At 42.3% G+C, this 21,338-nt stretch overlaps 1 protein-coding gene across 12 annotated transcripts in view; it reads left to right on the top strand.

The window, feature by feature from the left end:
• Positions 1–21,338, top strand: part of SUSD6 (sushi domain containing 6) — a 94,225-nt gene that overhangs the window by 44,113 nt on the left and 28,774 nt on the right. For 11 of the 12 annotated variants that reach the window (XM_038139841.1, XM_038139848.1, XM_038139846.1 and 8 more), the window contains 2 exons: positions 2,041–2,228; positions 6,655–6,684. In XM_038139841.1, coding sequence (XP_037995769.1) covers positions 2,108–2,228; positions 6,655–6,684 — 151 coding nt within the window. In that variant the 5' untranslated portion in view covers positions 2,041–2,107. The remainder of the gene's footprint in view (positions 1–2,040; positions 2,229–6,654; positions 6,685–21,338) is intronic. The other variant, XM_038139850.1, reaches the window with a different exon arrangement.

The following is a 21,338-nucleotide window of genomic DNA, read 5'->3' as shown; positions in this document are numbered from 1 at the left end:
AATGAGGCTTCATTAAATTGGAATAGGGAGGACAGAGCTTTCTTGGTCTAATAAGAAGGGCGTTTGTTGAAGATGGTGCACTGCTTTTTCAGAGCTGAAATTCTGTGTAGAGCAGTGACTCTTGGAGGAGAGCAGCCATCTGTTTGGCCTGGAGTATAGGCCTTTTCTGATTGAATATGAACTCAGATGCCGTGCAGGAGGTCTGACTTGAGAAGACAGGGCAGATATACAGATTAACTGGCTTGGCTTTCTTCACATGGAGTATTTTTTTCATTCCATGGTCCAATTGTTGCTGAGGGTATTCTAGCAGGTTAGTGAAAGTATCCTTATTCCGTTCCGCATGGTGGAAGTTTGCAGAACAAAGCATTGGCTCCTTATTTGTGGAATACATGAGAAATCTATAGGCTGTGCTACAGGCATAGTGATATAGATTCACTCTTCTCCCTCCCCCTCCAAATAAAGCAAGAAACAAAAGGGGTAGACACAGAGTTTATTGTAGCAGCAGCTCCAATACTCATGACAGTTTGTCATCTTGAAATGACATTTCAAGGCAGATAAAGAATTTTTCTTTGAGAGAGATCCAAAAAGAAAGATCCAAATTTTAAAGATAGACCTTTTGTGAAGTATAAGCATAGTAGTGACATGGAACTAAGGGAAAAACCCTCTTTTCACTAGAATGGCTGTGAGGTTTATTGACAAATCTACATATTCTCTCCCAAAATGCAGCTACTGTTTTGCCTGAATAATTGGAAATGTGAGTTGAGGCTGAGTTGTGTGTGTCTCTAGTCCATGCTGGTGTATTGCTTTAATCTTGGAAGTACTTAAGGATCTGAAGGTTCTACCTTCCCCAGTAGTAAGAGTCATAACCTAGATGTCCTGTTTGTTCTCACAAGGTACCAAAGAGTACAATACCTGCCTCTGCACTTCTCAGATCTCTTTGAGATTATCCAGCAGTTTTGGATTTCCTTGGGAAACTTGGCCAAATAAAAAATCTAATCCTCCTTCAGTCTGCATATTCATTTATCTGAAGAAACTGTGGCTGAATGGGGTTTTCATCAGAATTAAAAGTATTCCTGTTGTCAGGTGTAAAACCAATAATTTTGGCAAATTTGTTTTCACCTGAGAGCTTTAGATGTGTAATGAATAGCAGGATACAAGTATTGAAGTGTATTTCCATGTGGGGTTTTTTTGGTTGTTTTAATTTTATTGGTTGATTTATTTATCCAGAGTGCGTTTCGGTTGGTTGGTTGGTTGGTTGTTGGTATGTTTACCATTAGAGGCCTTGCAGGTTGAAAACTACAATAGGTTGGTGAAATGTGTTCTGCTGAGTCTTCATTAAAAGTAAGGGCTCGACTTTCTGCTTTCTCTGTTTCCCAGCAGTGCTTTGTGTGTTTGTGTACAAGGCTGTTTTTGCTGTGACAGTGCCTCATAGGCTGTGGGTGAATCCCTCAGTTCTCAGGTATGAGCAGTGTCACATCCTGCAATTTTAATTGCTGTGCTCTGTCCTGTCAGATCATTATACCTGAGGTTTGCAAGTTGTTTTACATTCCTCCTCACAAGCGTGTGTTTGCCTGCCGGCTGCCTGTCAGCATTGCTGTGCCTCTCCAGGTGGCTGAAGGAGCATTTGATTGATTTATCCTGCAGTCTGCTGTGTCAGAGACCCTCTGAATAGTGGTGGGAGTGGAGGAAGACTGGCTCTCTTGAGCAATTTTTGAAACAAATCCTCCAGATGCTATGTCCTCTGGGGCTGGCTTGAAAGGAAAAGCTAAAATTAATTGTAAGCTAGGCAGTCCTCACATTTGAAACATCAGTGAGTGAAAAATTATGGTCTCTCTCTAATACAGCTCCTTTTAGTCTTTCCTATGTAGAAGATTGCTTCTTCTGCTCCTGTTACCTTGAGAACTGTGAATACTTAGTAAGATTCCTAAGTGCTAGAACATGTAAAATGTTTCTCTTTGTTTCTAACTTTCCCTTTTCCCTCTCCAGATGATGTAGGTGTTTTGCTCAACATTTTTTTCTTGCTTTGTCTGTTTTTTTTAGACCAAGGTGCTCCTGATCAACCAGATATTTCAGAAATTTTTTAAAAAGAAACCTTGGTGGGTGAAAGATGTGCCATGGAATGGTAGCATCAAAGAGCAGCACAGGATCATCTCTTGCCTTGACTGGCCATGGGTTATTTCGTCTGCTAGTTATCTTTGGTTCCTTTATCTTGGAAGCACAGTCCACAGGTAAGTGAAACCTTTATATATGCTGCAGGGAGGGGGAGGTATATTAGTTTGGAAGTGGCTGTATATTTTTAGGTGAAAACTGGTGATGGTTGATGTGTTCGTACACATCTTTCAGTACTCAGAGGAAAAATTCCATCACTACTTGTTGAGCAGAGCAGGAAGTGTCTGAACTGAATGAGTCTTGCGTATTAGTAAATAAGTGCTTGTTCTTCATCCTGTAGTTTTGATTCCCATGGATTTTTTTTCCCCTCCATTCTCATCCCTTCACTGCAGCTGGGGACACGTGGGGCATCTCAAGAGCATGGACCGTGGTTTTGTTGAGATTCTCATGTAAACAGTGTTATCTGTGTGCCTTGAAGCAACTGCTCATGTGAAGGGGTAGAAGCAGAGATTGTGTCCAGCTCTTTTGCACAGCTGATGAATCTCTTCAGTGTTTCCTTTTATGCTATCTTCTGACACCTTAACACTGCTGCCTCTGCCCATCTCTTGGATCCTCTTTTCAGCTTAAGTTTTCCCTCTCCCCCCATCTCTTGATGTTTCTCAGATGGATGAATGTTGTGAATAATGTAAAAAGCAGTGGAATGGGATGATATAAAAAATGGGAGATCTGCCTCTTAGAAATGAGTGGAGGAAGGAAATGTGCTGGATACTCAGAAGGTAGTATGTGATGTGAAGTATGTGCTTGGTTACCCAGGATACCCTGAAACATGTCTTTTTTTCAGACCAGCCACGATCTAGTTTTTGTCTGCAGAGAGATGTCTGGTCATAGGAGGCATGAGATGGAAGGAGGAACCTTGTTTGCTTTTGCAAGAGATTTGAAGGAGTTAATCCCAAAAAGACAGATTTGACTTGAGCAGCTGTTGTAATGTAGAGCATTAGCTTGCCTATGTAAAGAAAACCTCAGTTCTTGACATAACTCTAAAAAGTCCTATTTATTTGACATATCATGGCACTTGAGAATGTCACGTTACCAACATTCCTTAGCATCAGTGTGGTACAGCAGAATAAACATTAGCTGCCAGATGCAGTCAAAGTTGAGGTGATCCTGTATGGAAAAGTCTGCTGGTGCTGAAAACTTCTGGAGGAGGAGTTGATTTCCTTTTACTATTCCTGGCTCTTTGAGTTGGAAGGAAGAGACTACTGAAATCAGATATCTCAGGCTTATATGTCTTCCTGACCTGATTTTGGCCTTGTAGGTAATGAGGGGGTGGGGGAGATGCCCTTAAGAGCATGACAAATTGTCATGAATAGTTAGTGACAGTGGGAAAGGGACAAGGTATTTTTAGATCTGGGGTATCCGTGGTTTTTTTTCCAGTCTTGCTGTTGTTGGTGATAGTGTCACTGCCTCATTTCAGATGTAAGCCTGTCAGATATGCCATCTGAAACCCCCATTAGGCACTGCAGCACCTTCAGCTGAGACTGCAATAAGTATGCAAATGCCTTGTGCTGCACAGACTGCTGGATGGGGAAAAGCTGCCACAATACTGGCAATCCTTTTTAATATCATTTTTGAGAACATCCAATCCCGTTACAAAAGCACTAGCTAGGCATGCCAGAAGACCCAAGAGTGATTCTGCATTGTGTTTCCCTTTCAGTGTTATTTTTACTTCAGGATCTGAAACCAGTTCTGGTGAACTGATCAAGGCAGATCATCAGCTAAACAGGATTATAGTGCTAGGCAGGAACCATTTCCTGCAGGGGAAGTGAGAAAACAGAGGGGAGCCAGGATCATAGCAGAGGGCAAGACATGCAGGGGAAGAAATCCTGGGGAAGGGCTTGCTGAAGAGCGCTTCCATGGACGTTTTTTCTGAGCCTGGGATGTAGCAACCCGAAAGGCAATTGCTGGGAGGGACGGGGGGTGCTCAGTGATGCGTCATGGGCCCCGGGAGCTGCACCTGCAGCAGCGTGCCAGCCATGAGTAACATTAATGAGCAAGTCAGCTGAGGAGCAGAGAGCCAGATGGAGAAACAAAGAGTACTGGCGAGGCGCTTGGAAAATCAGCTTTCCCTCATCTTGGTCCCCCAACCATCTTACCATCCTCACTTTATTACTTTGCAGAGCAAAGTTATTCAGAGCAAGCAGAGCAAAACGATGTTAACATGAAGCAGGAGGCTGTATTAAATCTCGTGGTGGTAATGCTTATCTTGAATGTGGAGCTAGTGTGACAAGCTCAAAATTGCTATAAAAGCTGAAGAATGTTCCTGTAAAAAGACAAGCATGGAGACAATGCCTGGCTCAGCCCTGAGTAAGAAAGCAGAGCTTGTGATTTGTGTGTATAAAACCATCTGAGGTATATTGTATTGCAGTCATTTTGCTGCTTAGAAATTCTATTGCTTAAGTTCCAGGAAGCTTAGAGACATATTCATGATCTGGGCAGGAAGATGGTCTCATTGCCATGTGGTTAATGCAGAGAGCAGACTCATTTTCAGTCAGCAAGCATCTGCTCTGTCCTCTGGTAATAAATCAGTTTTATTTATGCATGGATTTTTAAGAAAAATCCTCAGCACTTTGTCTCAAGCAATCTATCCAAATATCCTCAAGTGCCATGAGATGAATATAAGTTGCTTAGTCACTAAACATACTGCAGAATTTGGGGAAACTGTTCCCTTTTCATGGGAAGAGATGCATGAATATGAAAATAACCACTGCACATATTTTAACACAAAACAAATGCAGCATTTGGTAATAGGCAAGCAGTGAAGCTGTGTCACAAGAGGAGGATTTATGGAAACTTGAGTGCTGCTCAGGAATACTTTTTGAGCTTTATCACTGTTGCAGCGTTTTTCCTTGTCTGGCAAGTTCTCCAAGATTAGTTGTGGGAAATAATGAAGGAGTGAGCAAGCAAGGAAACTTGGAAAGCTCCTCAGTAATATCGAGTCTTAGTTCTTCATCTGTCTTTTCTGTTTCTTTGAGGGTTCAACTGGAATGTACCTAAGAGCTAGGATGCTTAGTAGATAGAGATGGGGAGTTTTTGAAGCATTGGAGAAAAGCAGTAACAACCTTTTTATCTGCATTTCCACAGATAATGCTTCTCTAGCTTTCCTTTGTTGCTGTGACTTTTGTAATTTTACCCCCTCTCCCTCCCATCTCTGTCCCTTAAGGCCTTGTATTTATATTTCATTCACAATGGTCCTCCTGCCTGGCCAGGCTATTTTTGGAAGAATGACAGTGGATCAGATTAAGTTGTTCATTAAATTTTAACATGTAGTCTGTAAAATACTCTGAAAGCTTGCTATGATTTATGTTCCAAATGCGTAGTTTCTCTTGGATTCATGACTGGCTGTGTCAGAAACCTATCAAAACGGGTTGGGCCTTTCATTATTGATAATAGCATCACCTGATCCTGGGAAATGCAAGTAAATGTGTTGGTAAAAGTATTAAACATCCTGAATTAAGCAAATATCAATACCCGTAAAGGAGAAAGTGTAAATATTAACCTTTAAAAATTAATAGTAATGCAGGTTCAGTGAATCTAAGTCCATTTAGATTTAGACACAGTCTGATTTTTGTTGACTGCACGTGCAAAATGCTATAAAGTTAGCTCTTTAATTTTTAGGATTGCCATTAAAGTGATAAATTGAGCTTGAATAAACTGAAACGACTTCATTCCTGTGTGTTGTCTGTGACGCAAATGCAGCCAATCTGCTGCTTGCTGTTCTGAGGTCTTTTCAGTGCCAAGGTTATTCTGCACAGAAACTCTTGGACACCGCTGCTATTTGTTTGCATTGCACAGAGCAGCTTGTTCGAGCGCACTGTGCTCATTGAGCAGATTCAGACTTGTTCCTATTCTTTGGGAATCTGTGCGAAGCAGAGCCTTCCTTTTTCTCTGATTGTGCAGCTGAAAGGAAGGCGTTTATACAGCTGGGGATGAATTCAATGGCCCTGAAAACAAGGACACTATAGCGCTGGATGGCCAGACAGAAATGTGGAAAGTGTCATGCATGAACAGATGATCTTGATTCTAACCTGTATGCTTCATGTAAGTGTGGGTTTGGAGAAATTACAGTGTCAGCCCAAAGCAGTGTGACTTTCTTCGTGGAGAGAAGGGAGAGTATTTTTAGGAGCAATTCCTCTTTCTAGTCCCTTTGTAGAGCTTTATAAGAGCAGAGTGGTATGGAAGAGCATGGTGAGGAGCTGCAGGATAATGGCCAGGCTGCAAAGATGGCTAGGAAGCAGATGCAGGTAGGTTCAGAATTAAACTATTTGTATAATAATATTCACACTGCTACACACACTACACACAGTGTTACTTAAGTAAATGCCTTGAAGGGAGTAATAAGGATCTCAAAAAGCCACATAACTTTTTAAATTTTAATGGGTTCTAGTGGCTGAAGAATGAATTAAAGCTTTGTGGTGTTTAGCCAACTGCTGGCTAAAACCATGATAGCATAATAGTAATCCTGAACTCTCCTTTTGTCTGTCCTAGGTTGGCTAAGCAAATCCAAAGGACCTGCATGTGAGTAAACTTACATTCACTGCTGTACTATGAGGAATGAGTGCGATATTTTGCTGGTTAATATAAGTGTCTGTGAGCTAGGATTCCCATTATACTTTCTGTTGTGCTGGATAGGCTTGAGATTCATCTCTGTGTGTCCCATTTTCATTTTTGACCCTTGGATTTGGGAATGACAGCTGCCCTCAGTTTGAGAGAGGGAGATCAGCTTCCCATCTTTCACTGTGCTTGGAAGGGATCTTTGTGCCTTCTACAGCATTTAACTTCAAATGACTCAAGAAAACAACAAATCAGAATGAATATTTCATTAAATGCGGAGACATGCTGCTAGTGAGAGTTTTGAGAGGCTGACAGAGTATTGAGAGGACAGGGAGGACAGGCTGAGGTAAAAAAATTTTGTTTCTTTTAATCAAGAAAAGTGAACATCTCGGCACGATTCTTGATATATTGCATTGGATACTCCTGCTTTTCATTTCATGTGCTCAGAAAAAGTCTAAGGTCTTTCCAGTGGCCATGTTATGGACGCATGCAATGTTGTGGATGCATGCAACTTTGGAAGCAGTTGGGAAGCATATTTGATTTCCTTATCTCTTCTAATTATATAAAATAAAAATTTTCTGTATGTTTTTATTAAACTCTGAAATAGGATTTGTTTAGTCTGAACTTTCCCCTCCTCTGAAAAAAAACCAAAAACAAAACAAAAAACAAAACAAAAAACAAACCCGACCCCCCCCCAAAAAAAAAACCAACCCAACCAACCAAAAAAAAATCACCAAAAAAAAAAACCCACCACAGGAACAAAATCTGAGGGGAATTGATTAATGAAGAAGAATTTTAAGGCATAGGAAGGGAATTTTGCCACCTACCAAATTTTGGTCTTCAGAAAGTGGGGGTTAAGAGAAGTGTGGATGGGATAATCTGAATGCTCTATTTTTATTCAATGCCTCAATATTACTCCTGGCAAGAAAATCAGTATCACATATACATTATATTAAGAGGCTTTCAATTCTTGGCTATGGTTGTTAGTAGGAAAATCAGCTGTTTTAGGAAAAACCTCAAGAGTTGTCTGGTCCAATTCATTCTTGGGTTAGAATGGTAAAGATGGAAACTGGTACGAGTTTCATTGTAGAGGGAAGCAGGAGGGGTGCTAAGTGCCATTTGTTCTTCAGGAGAAACTAGTTGTGTACTATAGTCCAGGTTCTGACTCATCACCATCCTGGTGTTCCTTGAGGACTGCTGACCGCTAGGCTGAAGATACAGATTTCTCTCTCTTCCTATTTTGACTCAGTCCTTTCCTTTTTATTTGCTAGAGGCAATCATTTGGGAAGAGTTTGGGTTTTTCCCTAGTATTACAGGAAAACTCCTGACAGTGGGATAGACGAAAGTTTGCTTGTTTATTGCCTTGTCCCACTTCCTTTCCTGCTTTCTGTCCCTTTTGAGTCCTGCACTGGTTCCCAGAGCAGCTGAGGCAGTATTTTTTAGAATACGTGGAATGTTTTTCATCTGTGCAATCCGTGTCTGCCATTGCTTCTCCAGCCCTTACGTTTAACTGAAGTACCACAAGTAGTTACCACTTCCTGTTCATGCTGCCAGCTGATAGTGATTCTGCAGTGGGCATGGCAGAGCAAGAAGTACATTTCCTGTGGAACTGTAGCAAACTTCAGCCTGGACTGTTACTGCAAATACTGCTGGAATAGCTGATGTGTGGTGTGTAAAGCTGTGGGTATCACCTCAGCATGCTGACATGAGTGGCAAGGAAGAAACAAGGGGTAGGGCAAGGTAGGAAACTGTAGATTGTTGAGTCTTCAGCTTTTGTGGTCGAATCTGTCAAGACTCTGCTAAACCTGGGAATCTGTGTCTAGATGAGGACTGCTAAAACACTGCTGGTACAGGAGTGAAGACAATACTAAAGGCACTTGAACAGCAAGCTCAGAAATGTTTGTACCTTTGTGAAAGTAATTGGAACAGATTATGGCAGTGTCGCAAGAGGTTGTATACCTGCTTATCTGTGTGTGCTGGTCTGCATATAAAACCACGTTTTCCTTTTAATGAACTGAAACCCCTGGGGAGCGTTCATCTTCCCCTGCAAACAGGAATTCCTGAGGCTCTGCTTCTGCAAAATGTTGCATTGGAGTTGGAGGACTGCTTCCAGATGTTAAAGGGATCTGAAATAACCCCTTAGGTGTGGGGCTGCATAGATGAGTTACAGGATGTGCTAGGTGGATTGGGCTGTAGCGGGCTTGTTGCTAAACTGTTGAAGAATAAAATGAGCTTTTGGCCCAGCCTAGTACAGTGATCCTTTTATTATGGAATGGGGAGGGGAACTTCTGGATTTCTTGTACTGAGAAGAGTGCCTAATCTCAAGAGGTTGTTGGGATGCTCCCTCATTGCTTGTGTACTTTCACAAGGATGGAGATGTCTCCTGTGTTTCTTCTCTATAGATCCAATACTGTGAATGCAAAAATAAGTGTGTTTATCCACCTGTCATAGTAAGAAGCATTTCAGTGGGAGCACAAGCCAAAGAATTGAACAGTAGGGTAACAAAAGAGCATCTTGAAATCCTGTGGGCTCAGCATTTTAGGTCTAGCCAGTCATCTTAATTCAATTGGGAAAAATATTTCTTGTTTGAAAGAAAAAAAAATACCATTGCTGCTGCTTTTGAGATACATCTTTTACTTCATCAGTAAAGGGAAAAAATATGTCTTACTTGAAAATGTTGCCTTTCTGTAGAGTGAGATAAGCACTTCTGGTGGATGTTGTTCTGAGTTTTCAGCCCACAGACAGGGACGAAACATGGTAAGCTTTGACACGTGCAGTCATAATTAGAAAGTTGAATGCTGCTGCTGCATTTCTGGCTAGAAAGACCATTTTCTATGTCCTGAGAAAAAGACCAACATGTTGTGTGAAGAATTTTGTGTGAGACAGATCCTTAGACACTGATAAAACTGTCCAAAAAGAGAATAAAACTTTTCTGTGCTCTTACAAATGTTGTAAGGCAAATGGAGACTTGTAGGAAGGTGGTAGAAGAGACTGAACATGAATGAGGATCAGTAGAGAATAAGATTCTAGGAAGGAGAGGAGGGGGACAGGAGTGCAGCAAAACAGGAGAGTGCCTGTTTCCAGAAGTGGAGTTGCTACAAAGATCCTAGTGATTTTTAAGGCAAATTAGTGGCTTGGTGGTTAAGTAGTGCAAATCCTAAAAGAAGGTAGTGATTTATTTATGCAAGTAGATTAGAACAGTTGAGAATGGTATGGCCTTGGGAGGGAGAACTCTAGTAGAAAAATATGTGTTTATTTTTTAAGGGTTAGGTAAGAGTGTCTTAATGCAGGAGGATGCCTCTGCAGCATCAGGGTTTTGAAGCTTTTCGGTAGGCAGCAAGACTGACTTATGAGACACTGACAGAGTTCAGGAATTTAAACCTTACGAAGTGGGTGTGCCCCCCCCAGGGGCTGAAGTGCAGAAATCTGAGGCAGAAGCAGATCAGGGTGAAGACACCAGTTACTGGAGCACTGGCTGTGCTTGTTTATAAGGACTCTAACATCATGGATGGTGATCTGGGGGGTGAGAAGTTGTGAAAGACCATATAGCAGTTTTCTGTGAAAGATGATGTAGGGAGGAATTTCAAGTGGAAGTTGCTGTCATGTTTAGAGTAGTGTCTGACTTTCTCAAAGTTCTGCTTTTCTTAGTTTGTGTTCACTTTAGTAGTTAAAAGCTGCTTTGCTCTTCCCCCATCCTGCATTTGTTTGGCTGCTTCACCCCTGTAGAGGAACCCTTTTTGTGGAGAAGATAAACTATTAAAGCTGCCTAACTCTAGATCCTTGTCAACACTCCTTGCTGATGATGATCCCTTCCAGGTGGTATCTGTATGTCACTGTGAGTGTGGAATGAAATTATGTTAGAGTGGGTAATTGACTCCTAGTGCTGCCTTTATTCTGGACCACCAGCATGCTGGAGATTTAACCTTCAGGAGACTTAGCTGATGTTGCAGAGACCTTTAGGAATGTGTTTCTGGTGTCATACAAACTCACAGCTGTTGATAGATCTCTGTCATGGGAGGAGAGAAATGTGGATTTCTAACAGTTTCCTTGTGCCCATTCCTCTTGTAACTTCAGAGCAGCTATCTTTAAAACTCAGAGCCCTGGGTTTGCCCCTGCTGTGTAACCGGTCTCCAATAGTTCAAGTTGTGGGCCTGTTGGTGTGCTTTTTGAAAAGGAGCCGTACTGTACGAGTTCTGCTGAGCCATGCTTTGTGCTGCAGCACATCTTCTCTTTTGCACAGGCCAAGTGTGTAAAGTATCTGTAATGCTCTGTATTATCCTAAAGCTAGTACTTCTCTTCTGTCCCTGGTTTTGCTTTCCTGAGCAAAAGTAACAGTTGAATGCGCCTGGAGGACAACCTTCAAGTTTCATTGTAAACACTTTCTTTGGTGTAAATTACTTAGGTTGTAAGATACTAAGAAAAGGTAAAAGGCTTATCATTTGCCTGTTTGGGTTCAGCTGTCACTTTTCTCTCAAATGAGGAAATTACTAATTTTTCATATGTAAGCTGAGAAATTTGAATATCATCACAAGCTGCAATGACTATGCCTTTAAGAGCAAGTCCTAATGAAATCCATGAAGGTGGAAAGTTTGTTTTTTTACACTTTATTCTTTTAGTCCTCCAGTTCTTTGCCTTTCCCAGCAAACTAGTCTTGCTGCAAATGTTAATGCCATTAGCCCAAAGCAGGGTTGACCTTTGAGCCTTCTCACTTTGAATCTCTTTATTTGCATTTACTTCTCAAATATTTAAATGTTATATTCAAGTTGACAGTTCGTGCTTTGATGGTGACTGTTTCCTCCATGGCATTTGGTAAGCTGGACTCCACTTTTGGAACAGTTCGGGGGAGATGTACAGTGCTGGGAGAGCTGAGCTCTCTGTTGGTACAGGACCCTCATAAATTTTTGTCACTGGATCAGTAGTGAAACACATAGAGGCAGATCACAGGACTGGCAGGGCAGGCCCTGTTAGTGCACTTGTGCTGTGTGGGAGAGGAGGTGTGTGCAGTGGTGGCCTGATCACTGGCACCAGGCCATGCCTCTATTGGGCAAACACACTGGAAGTGCAGTGTGGGGGCTGTGCTGGAAGAGGTTAGCTCCTGTGGGAAGTTCTGCCTCCTTGCCTCCTCTTAGCACCCTGGAGAACTGACTGCCTCGTGGCACATGCCTCCAGCTGTGGGAACTCCTCAGGGCTAGAGCACCTTTTCAGAAAACTGGATTATTTTGTTTGTTTGTTTTGTTGGGTTTTTTTGGGTTTGTTTGGTTGGTTTTTTTGTTGTTGTATATTTTTCCTGTCGGTATTGCCTTGGTCATGTCTGGTCCCACTTTAACCAGGTCTTTCCAGTCATGAGCTCATCCTATGTATGAGTTGAGTCCTTGGGCAGGCAGTGGTATGACTGCATGGGGGAAAAGGAACATTGCAGCCTGTCATCTGGGACACAGGTAGGGCTGCTTTTAGCATCCTTGATTCTTGCTGATAGTAAAACAAAGAGGGATTGGTATAAGCTGCTAACTAGGGATGTTGTGAAGAGATTCATTCTCTGACTACATCAAGGTGAGTGAATTCATAGCTATTTTACTGCATGCCTCTGGCCAGTCATCTGAGGCAGGTCAGGAGAATTTCATGCTTGGCTGCATTGGCTGCCATGAAGGGATTTGAGAGGATGAAAATTAATGTCTGTTCTACATCCTCTGACAGCAGGAAAGCATCTTAGCATTAAGTCTGTTTCCATCCACTCAACTCTATACTTAATTAGTTGCTTCAGATGGAGGAAATTTTTTCCCTGACTTTTGTTAGTAGCACCTAGGAAGGATGCCTGCAGAATCTGAGCTTTTGCGGTTTTATTTCTAAAAAGCTGCCACTGAACCCAGAGTTTCAAACCTGCTTGCCAGCATGCACTATGCACAAATGAAACCAGACACATCTCTCTTTCCAGAAGGGTCTGTCATTTTTCTTCCTTCTGTGGCAGTAGAGGCTGACCTCCTCATTAAATGCAGATACTTCTCCATAGGTTAGAGTTAAAACACCTAAGCAGGAGTGGGATGAGGGACTCTTAGATATTATTTCATAGACTCATAGGATATGCTGAGTTGGAAGAGATTCATCAGGAACATGAAGTCCAACTCCTGGCCCTGTGTGGAACAGCCCAAGAATCACTCATGTGCCTGAGAGCATTGTCCAAATGCTTCTTGAACTCTCTCAGGCTTAGTACTGTGACCACTTCACTGAGGAGCCTGTTCCAGTGCCCAAACACCCTCTTGAAAAACCTTTTTCTGATATCCAAGCTAAACCTCCCCTTACACAACCTCATGTCATTTTCTCAAGTCCTGTCACTGGTCACGAGAGTGAAGAGATTGGTGCCTTCTCCTCCGTTTCCCTTCGTGAGGATGCTGAAGACCACAGTGAGGTCTCCCCTCAGTCTCCTGCAGGCTAAACAGACCAAGTGACTTCAGCTGCTCCTCACATGGCTTCCACTCCAGACCCTTCACCATCCTCATGACCCTTCTTTGGACACTCTCTAATAGCGTAATAGCTTTTTTATATTGTGTGCCCAAAACTGCATACAGGACTGGAAGTGAGGCCACAGCAGTGCAGAGCAGAGCAAGACAATCTCCTGCTTTGACTGTGGGATTAGGGTAGCTTCACCCACTGCCATGGTGAAATGGGAATTGCTGTAAATGCAGCAGTGTTTGTGAATGGCAAGTGTTTCGGTCTGCGGTTTGGTTTTCAGTTTACCTGTATTCCACTTGGTGTGAATCTCACCTTGATTTACTTCTCAGGCATTGTGGTGATGATCTCTTTTTTCATACAGTGGGAGATGGTAGGAAATGGTAAGTTACAGGAAACATTTTTGTAGTAAATCCTTTAGTATTTACAACAGAATCATCACTTGAAGTTGGTTTTCCGTGACTGGTATCAGTGGTAATGAAAACTGAATTGAAAACAAAACTAGAAAGCCCTCTGGTAACCATCTGTCAGTTGTTAAATATCACATGATGGCAAGATGAAACTTGTGGTGCCTCGTATGGTCTCCAGTCTCATCACAGCAAATAGTTCAGTTGCTTTTGCCGGGGAAGTTGACTGTTCCCTGTCCCTTTGGAGTAGCTTTCTCCATGGGAGGGGTTTCTTCCCAAGGCTGAGCTGGTGCCCCGGGTGGAAGGATAGATGTATTTATGCTGATTAGTTTCTTTGAGCCATGCTCTCCTACACTGGTATGTGCTGTGCCCAGTTTAATGAGCAGCTGTAATGATTTTTACTGTTGTGCAGTTGTTTAGCAGTAGCAAGAGAGCAGTTGGGGACCTTTTGCTTTGTCTTGTTTCAAGTCTTCCCCGAGCCGAGCCCATCTTTGTCCTGGCATCAGAGAGCACAAGGCTGTAGCACACGGCTGCTGCGCCCCCGGCCCGCACGCATCAATTCATCAGCTTGATCTTTGCACCCCTGCTCCTCGGGAGGGTCGGATGGCAGCTGCGGCTCCTGTCAAGCATGATGCCGGGCAGGGAGCTTTGGGGAGGAGAGTTACAAAAGGCTCAGTTTAAATCATCTGTGTAAGGGCGCAGCAGAAGCTCTGTCACTCAGACCCCATGCTTGTCTTGTGGTGCTGTGGTTGTAATGACATTAGCATTTCAAAAAGGGGATTACCACAACCCCCGGGTTCTGAGGGGAGGGTATTTTGGCTGTTGCTTGAAAAGCTGCTTTCTGGTTGCCTCGGTCAATTTTCCCCCCTCCCTCCCCCATTGATCCTGAAGGGTTGATGAAGGTACACATGCCATGTTAAAAGTGGGTTGTTGTTGTTGCAAGGAAGCTGGTTGTTTATTGGCCTAAATGTGGGCTAGCAGATATAAGGTTGTTTCTGATAGCATTCTTATTGATGTGACTGCTTGATTTCCTTTTAAAAGTTAAAGGGAAAAGTTAAAGGGCCTGTGTTGTGATCACAGCTGTGTGCTAGAGAGCTATGCTGTAGTCATGCTTGCAGGAAGAAGTTACATTATACTAGTTTGTCTTGTGTATTTCAACCAAAGGAAATGGGCAGCACATGCATCCTATTCATTGTCTGCCTTCCACTCATCTTGTGTCATGAAAAAATCCTTTCTATGCCCAGGCACAGGATTTCAGGGTGGTTCCTTGGGAAGTGATTGTATTTTTATAAGGTCTTGTTTAGCAACAAAAATTATTTTGTGAAACTTAGCTCCTGACTCTTGCAATTCTGTTGTATTACCCTCACCTCTGATCAATATTCAGTTGATTGTTTTTCACTAAGTCACTTACCCTTTGTGATGTTAGTTGTGCCGGAAACTTGCATAAAGGCTCTAAAAGTGCTGGACTCTGGTGGAAAATCCATGCGGTTGCTTCTTCCTCTCCAGTTCCATTAGCTATTGAAATGACAGGTCGGGCCAGACAGATTGGTTGACAGTCCCTGGGGAACAGAACAAAGGGAATTGCCTTCTTTGCCTGCCAGAATGAGGCAGGACTACTTTGTACAACCTCTCCAAACATGTGGGCTCTAAAATTATTAGCTGGCCCTCAGTGTCCAAAACAGAAACCCCTAACTGTCGCTATACAGGGTGACATGGCGCAAGTACCACGACTCCATCAGAAGGGTTCATCAAGAGAGTTTATTAGAGTAACCGGTTACTTTTATAGTTCTCCAAGATATTTACATTTATTCAACAAATACATACATTGCCCATTGGTAGTAGAAAAGAAAGAAAGTTCTTAATAGGTGGACAAGGAGCAACGTCATTCTGTGAGCCAGCTAGAGTCCGTATCTCTTAACTTTCTCTCCTTCATCATGTTCCCATGGTGACAACCTTGGTGTCTTCTTCAGGAGAGATATGGGGCTTTCCTTATCTTTAGGAAGCCTTCGCTGGCTCACAAGAACAGCACAGAATGTCTTTCCTACACCTAACCTTGACTGAGCACCCTTGGAGGGCATGCAGCAGGAAATGCTGGTGGTTGCCTGGAGCTTTGTCTGGAGCAGTGCTGTGTATATTGTACTGTTGAATAGGCAGGGAAAGGTGTGTATTGAAGAGACATTGTTATATACAGAGGCTGAAGTGTTCACAGGCCTTAATCTTTATGTGTGCCCATAAGGACTTGCATGTTTACATAGGATGTAGTTCAGCAAGTGGCTCTGCAAAGCAATGCTGAGGTGTGGTGGGAGTCCCTGGCTCTGGGTGCCGCTGGGAGTGGGGCCTTCTCCAATGGCTCATGGCTCCTGCACAGCTGTGGCTCTTCCTAAGGGAGATGGCAGGCCTGAGCCAGAGAGAAGCTGTCCTTCTGGGAACCAGGGAGGAGCAGGAGTAGTTTCCTCTGTAAACACAGTACAGGGTATTTGGTGTGCTGAGAAAAGGAGGCATTTAACTTATCTGTGTGAAAACAGGAACTGTGGAAGGCCTTCCAGTAGCATGGTAGCCGCTGACAATGTGTGTGTGCTTCAGTGTATTTCGAGCTCTGCCCGCCTCCAGGCATGTTCTAATCTGCGTATTTCTGCGGAGGGCACTTCCATCTATAAACTTCAACGAGGATGGAGTTTCTTAAACATTAGGTGCTTAGTTGAATCTGCACAGAGGAAAGGTGGAGCTTCTGGGTGCCCTGTGCTGGACAGAAAGCTGTAGTCATTCTGTCTTGTCCCCTCCTTTTTCCTGTTTCTGCGGATGCAGCAGCACACACAGCTATGCAAAGCGACCAGCTGTCTCCTTGGGAAGTTAGTCACCGAGTTGCTGTGCTACCAGCTCTAGTTGTACAGGCTTTTGGATTTACAGTTCAGCTTAGCTCCTGTGCACCTACATGTGTCCGGTCTTGGGATGTGTGAGCTTCTGCATCCTCTTTTCAAAACTCCTTTTCTGATAGTTGTGATAGAAATGAAATATTCTGTATTGTGGTGGAAGCAGGCTGCAGAAAAAGGAGAACTGTAAATCTGAATACTGTGAACTAAAAACTGACGAATGAAAGAAGCAACAAACAGCCTTGTTTCTGAGAGGCTGATGAAGTTTGAGGTTTACTGTGGGGAAAACCCTCTTATTCTTTTTGCTTTCAGGGCAATTACTGTTTTAAGGCTTGCAAAAGAAAGATAAGGACAGCAAAAGCCCAAATGAATAAGCACTGGTCATAATATTTTGTGAGTTAAGAGCATTTATAATTACTATGGAGTAAGAGGAGGGGAAAAAGCATGAAGGAGAAAGTAGTTTTATTTCCCTTGCTCCCTGTTTGGATTAATGAATTTAATTACTTGGAAATAGCTAGTAGCAAACTTGTGGCTTTTTTCAAATGTACTTCTTACAAGACTGCAAATTTTAATAGAAGAGGCAATTCAGTAAAAATAATTGATGACATGAGACTTTAACCACTATATCCCTCATTGCAAGTGCTTTGTGTCAGATGTTGAGAACTGAATTAACTTGCCTCTGATGTATTGAGAAGTAGAAACCAGGGCAATATGCAATGCAATTCTAAATGCAGGGAAGCAAGTGAGATACTAATTTTTAAATAGATCCTTATAACAATAAAGTTGTTCTTTTTTTTCTGTCAGCAAAAAATTAGAGACGAATATGGAAAGGAAATGGCTATATGAAGTAATGGGATTCTGTGTAACAAGCAGCAAGAGTGCATGAGGTGGGAGAAAGAAGATGGGGCAGATTGCCAGGAAAGGGTCTTAGTACAATAAATAAAGCATGTGTCAGAAATTTCTCACTTACTGATGGTGTAGTTTAGATCCCACTAAATTGTTTGTTCTTTTGTCAGCTTGAACAGGTCTTTATAAAGTGACATAGCAGCTAAGCAAGTAAATAGCAAAGAAAAACAGACGTGCATCTTCTTTAAATTAGGAAGATACATGGTGGGTTGGCTCTGATGTCAGGTACATTACCATCAAATGAAATTTCCAAAGTGCTCGTGTCCCACTGGTAATTGGTTGGGAGAGGATGGCTCAAATAATGCAAATACTGCTGAAAATTTTGCTCAGTGTGCTTAACAATCTGAAAGAGTGATTTAGTATTCTGCTGCTTAAGTTTGTAGGCAATATCTTACTGAAGGAGAGCTGCGAAATTCCCATGACAACTGAGTAACATAAGATTATTCTAACAGAGCAGCTAAGTAACATTTGGAAATCCATGAACAGACACTGAAGCTGGCTTTCTCCAAAGGTTGCTTGACCATAAGCAGACTGAGGAAGCATTTGAAAGAGGGGTTAAATTAACTTCCTTAAACAATTTGCAGTGATGGCACTCTGTTCTGAGTTGTTTCAGGAAGGCAGTGTAGTAGTGTATGCCTTTTCCTCTTGGGGTCTATGTGTATCCCCAGACAATATCATCTGCACCTATTGCAAAACCATCCTTGCTGTTCCTCTCAGCCGCTGCAGCCCTGCAGATCTCCTTTACTGCAGTATGGCCCCGCCTGTGCAGGCATTTTGCACCTCTAGGCAGAAACTCGCTATGGTCTTGTTGCTCAAGGGGCTTGCCACGCTATTTCCCGTTGCTGTGAACCTTGCTTTTGACCATTTTTACTGAGGAGAGCAAGTCACTTGTTATGTCCAAATTTTCTATCTGCAGCCACATGACCGCCTGTCAGAATGGACCGTTATGGAAAAAACTACTTTTCTGGGAGCTTTTTGCGGAGTCTGGACTGGAAATCTGTTGCCAGTACATGTGCTAGCCTGAGATTAGAAGTTTCCAAGCAGTGGTCTTTGGAAGACATAACATTAGCCTATGTAGTTTTGCCTGCCAAATGATGACAGCTTCTTACATTCAAACTGCTCTAATGGTGTTAAAATAAAGCTTTGAATGTTTCTTTGCTTTTCAGTGCAAGCAATTTCTGTAATTGGCAGAGGTATGTGCCCTTGAATAAGAAGGTATGTGGTCACAAACTGCCTCTGTAACAGAGAAATGCTCTTGTTGGAGTGTGTTCTACACACTGCTGTGACTTTCATTGTGATGAGGGGTTTAAAAACACCAGTAAGAGAGAATTCAAAAAGCACATCTATTAAGAGGAAAACAGGTGCAGTTGGAGTCTAGGCCTGGTAGAGTGGTTGTTACAAGGTAGTGTGGGATCAATGCCTTACCAGAGCAGCAGAAGAGATATTGTGATTTGGTTTCTGTTTACGCTGTGAGCTAAAGAGTGAATGTCAACTGTCTGGTTGTCTCTTCTCCCCTGAGAATGAGTGACAGTGACAGCTTTGATGTGCAATAACTAGGTTGCTGTGATTTGTGTTTAAGGTTTTAAGTTTGGATGCTTGTGGGGGCAGGGCTATGAAAGTAGAACATGGCATTTGATATAAGCAGACACCTCTACCCTACTTTCTGATAAAGCCATATAGACTGGGAGGAAAAATGGGGAAGAAAAAGGTCCAGTGTCATAATCCAGGACTTCTCCCAGTGCCTAGGAGACTTCTGCTTTCTTTGTCCTCAGGCAAGATACCAAAAAAAAAAGGCATCAAGAAGAGAAGTCAGTCTATCTAACACTCTAGTTTTCCAGACATTAAATACTCTTTCTATTTCTTGGGAAATAATTTTGACTTCTGGTGGGAGTTCACACAGTATAATGGTGTTTAGCCACAAAATAGCCTTTACATAATTGCAGCATTAGGTTAAAAACTGAGAACCTATTTTGAGGTTTGTTGCTGGGTGACTGTGAGAGAATGAAAATCTGTATCTTGACAGTACTAATTTTTGAACATGTATTTTAGAAATAGTGATTTGGAAATGCCTGGATCCTAGGAAAAAAGGATCTGTGTAATCCAGAGGTTTTGGAAAAGGGCTTTTCCTACATTGGTACTAATATATCCCTTGTGAGATTTTAGAAGGCTCTTGTGTTCATGCACAGAAGAAAGTGGTATTAGCTGGAGGATGTGTTGTCAAACTCCTGTTGAGTGTTCCAATCAGTAAGTAGTGATTTGGGAGGACACAAGAATTCTTAAGTTTAAATGGGACTATTAAGTATTTCATTAATATCCTGATGAAAGATACAGACTATTTATGAGGAAGTCCATTTGGGAAGTAGGTACTTTTAACACTTCTTTCTTTCTCAAACTTGAGCTACTTTCAGCAGAGGCTAAGCTGTGTCTTAGGAACATTGTCACCTGCTCTTCATGTCAGCTGCCAGAATGTAGCTGTTTTTGTGAGCAGCATCCTCAATACTAAGTGTGGCTAAAGTAGCCTTTTCTAAGAAGTTAACAAAGGCAGGGGTGGACAAGGGCCAGAATAAAGGATGGTGCTGCAGGCTGTCTAACATAAGTGCTGTGTAATTGAGCACAACAATCTTCAGACAGTCTTTGTCTGTAATTGGCAAGAGGAAGAAAGTTCTGACAGTGTCTGTGGAATCTATATGGTAAGAAAGAGTAGTTCCTGTGTGCTGAGCAAGTTGTATGGAGGTGGATGAAATTGGAAGAACAGAAAATGACCAGAAGTTTGAAAGAAGGGGTTCTGGCATTTTAATGCTGCCATTTGTCCTGGTAGTTCCCTGCTGCCTGCTGAACATGGTTCTGCAGTGCCTTTTACCTCACTACTAAGACAGTGGGTTTTGCTTTATTTCCTTCCCCTAAAATCTTCAACTATCATTTTCCCCAATCATATGGAGGAGATGGGGAAACAAATTAACAAACCCAGGAAAGGTCTGGGTAAAGGAGTTCTGTCTTTAATATCAGAACAACTTTATAATACCTGCTGCTGGTCTGTTAGGCTTCCTAGATATGGTACGTGTTCAAGACCCCATGTGTTCCTAGCAAACTTGGCCCAAGTGCTCAGGTTTGGGATCGGAGCTCTCAGATTGCTGTATACATTGTTTCTGTGTAATACTTATTCTTCCTGACTAAATGCATGTGCTGTTCTGTGAAATTTTCTATATTGGTATGAAAAAGAAATCAGTTACAGAACAGTAACTGATTGATTTAGTAAATGGACTCCTGTTTTTTCTCTGGAACTATATTTTACACTGTGGATGTTCATTTATCAGCATCAAATAACTACTCTCCATGCTGTTTTTCCCACTAGTTCCCAGGCATGTTATTTAAGCATTCTCAAGGAGTCTGCATACACAGTTAGGAGAGTTCCCAAGAGTGTCCCTCTCTGGGGGGCAGCGGTTTTGCTATTTTTAGCATGATTTCTTCAAATCTTCCATTTCCTTTGCGTGAGAAACTTTTACTAATTGTAAAGGGGTTGAACCCTATAGTAAATGGATCTCAAATTTGCACGGGAAGCTTCCACTCCACTACCAAGAAACCTGTCAGCACTGTCTGGGCATTTTTGCCAAACCTTCTGATAGACTGAGCTACTCCCAGCAGCTGCAGAGACATTAGAGTGTAGCCTGACACAGACATTATACAGCTCAGAAAGAGGTGTTGTAGGGATGCTGACTGTGCACCGTTTCTTTTCACTGTGTCTGGGGTCTTCATTTTTGTCTGCTGGTGAACTTCATCTGGCCATAACTCTTGGTGGTTTATTGCCTCTCTACTGAATTACAGTCCAGAAGATGTGATGAGAGAAATTACAACATCTGCTACAGGGAGAAAGAAAAACTGCATTAACTTGTGAATATTGTTAACTAGTGAGTATATTGTTAACTAGTGAGTATTTAAATGAAGATGAAAGACTTCTTAGTTCAGGAATTGAATTACCATGGGAACTGTTCAG

This window comes from Motacilla alba, chromosome 5, assembly GCF_015832195.1.
Source record: "Motacilla alba alba isolate MOTALB_02 chromosome 5, Motacilla_alba_V1.0_pri, whole genome shotgun sequence".
Classification (NCBI taxonomy): domain Eukaryota; kingdom Metazoa; phylum Chordata; class Aves; order Passeriformes; family Motacillidae; genus Motacilla; species Motacilla alba.
The sequence above is the reverse complement of the archived record's forward strand: the minus strand, read 5'-3'. Positions and strand labels throughout refer to the sequence as shown.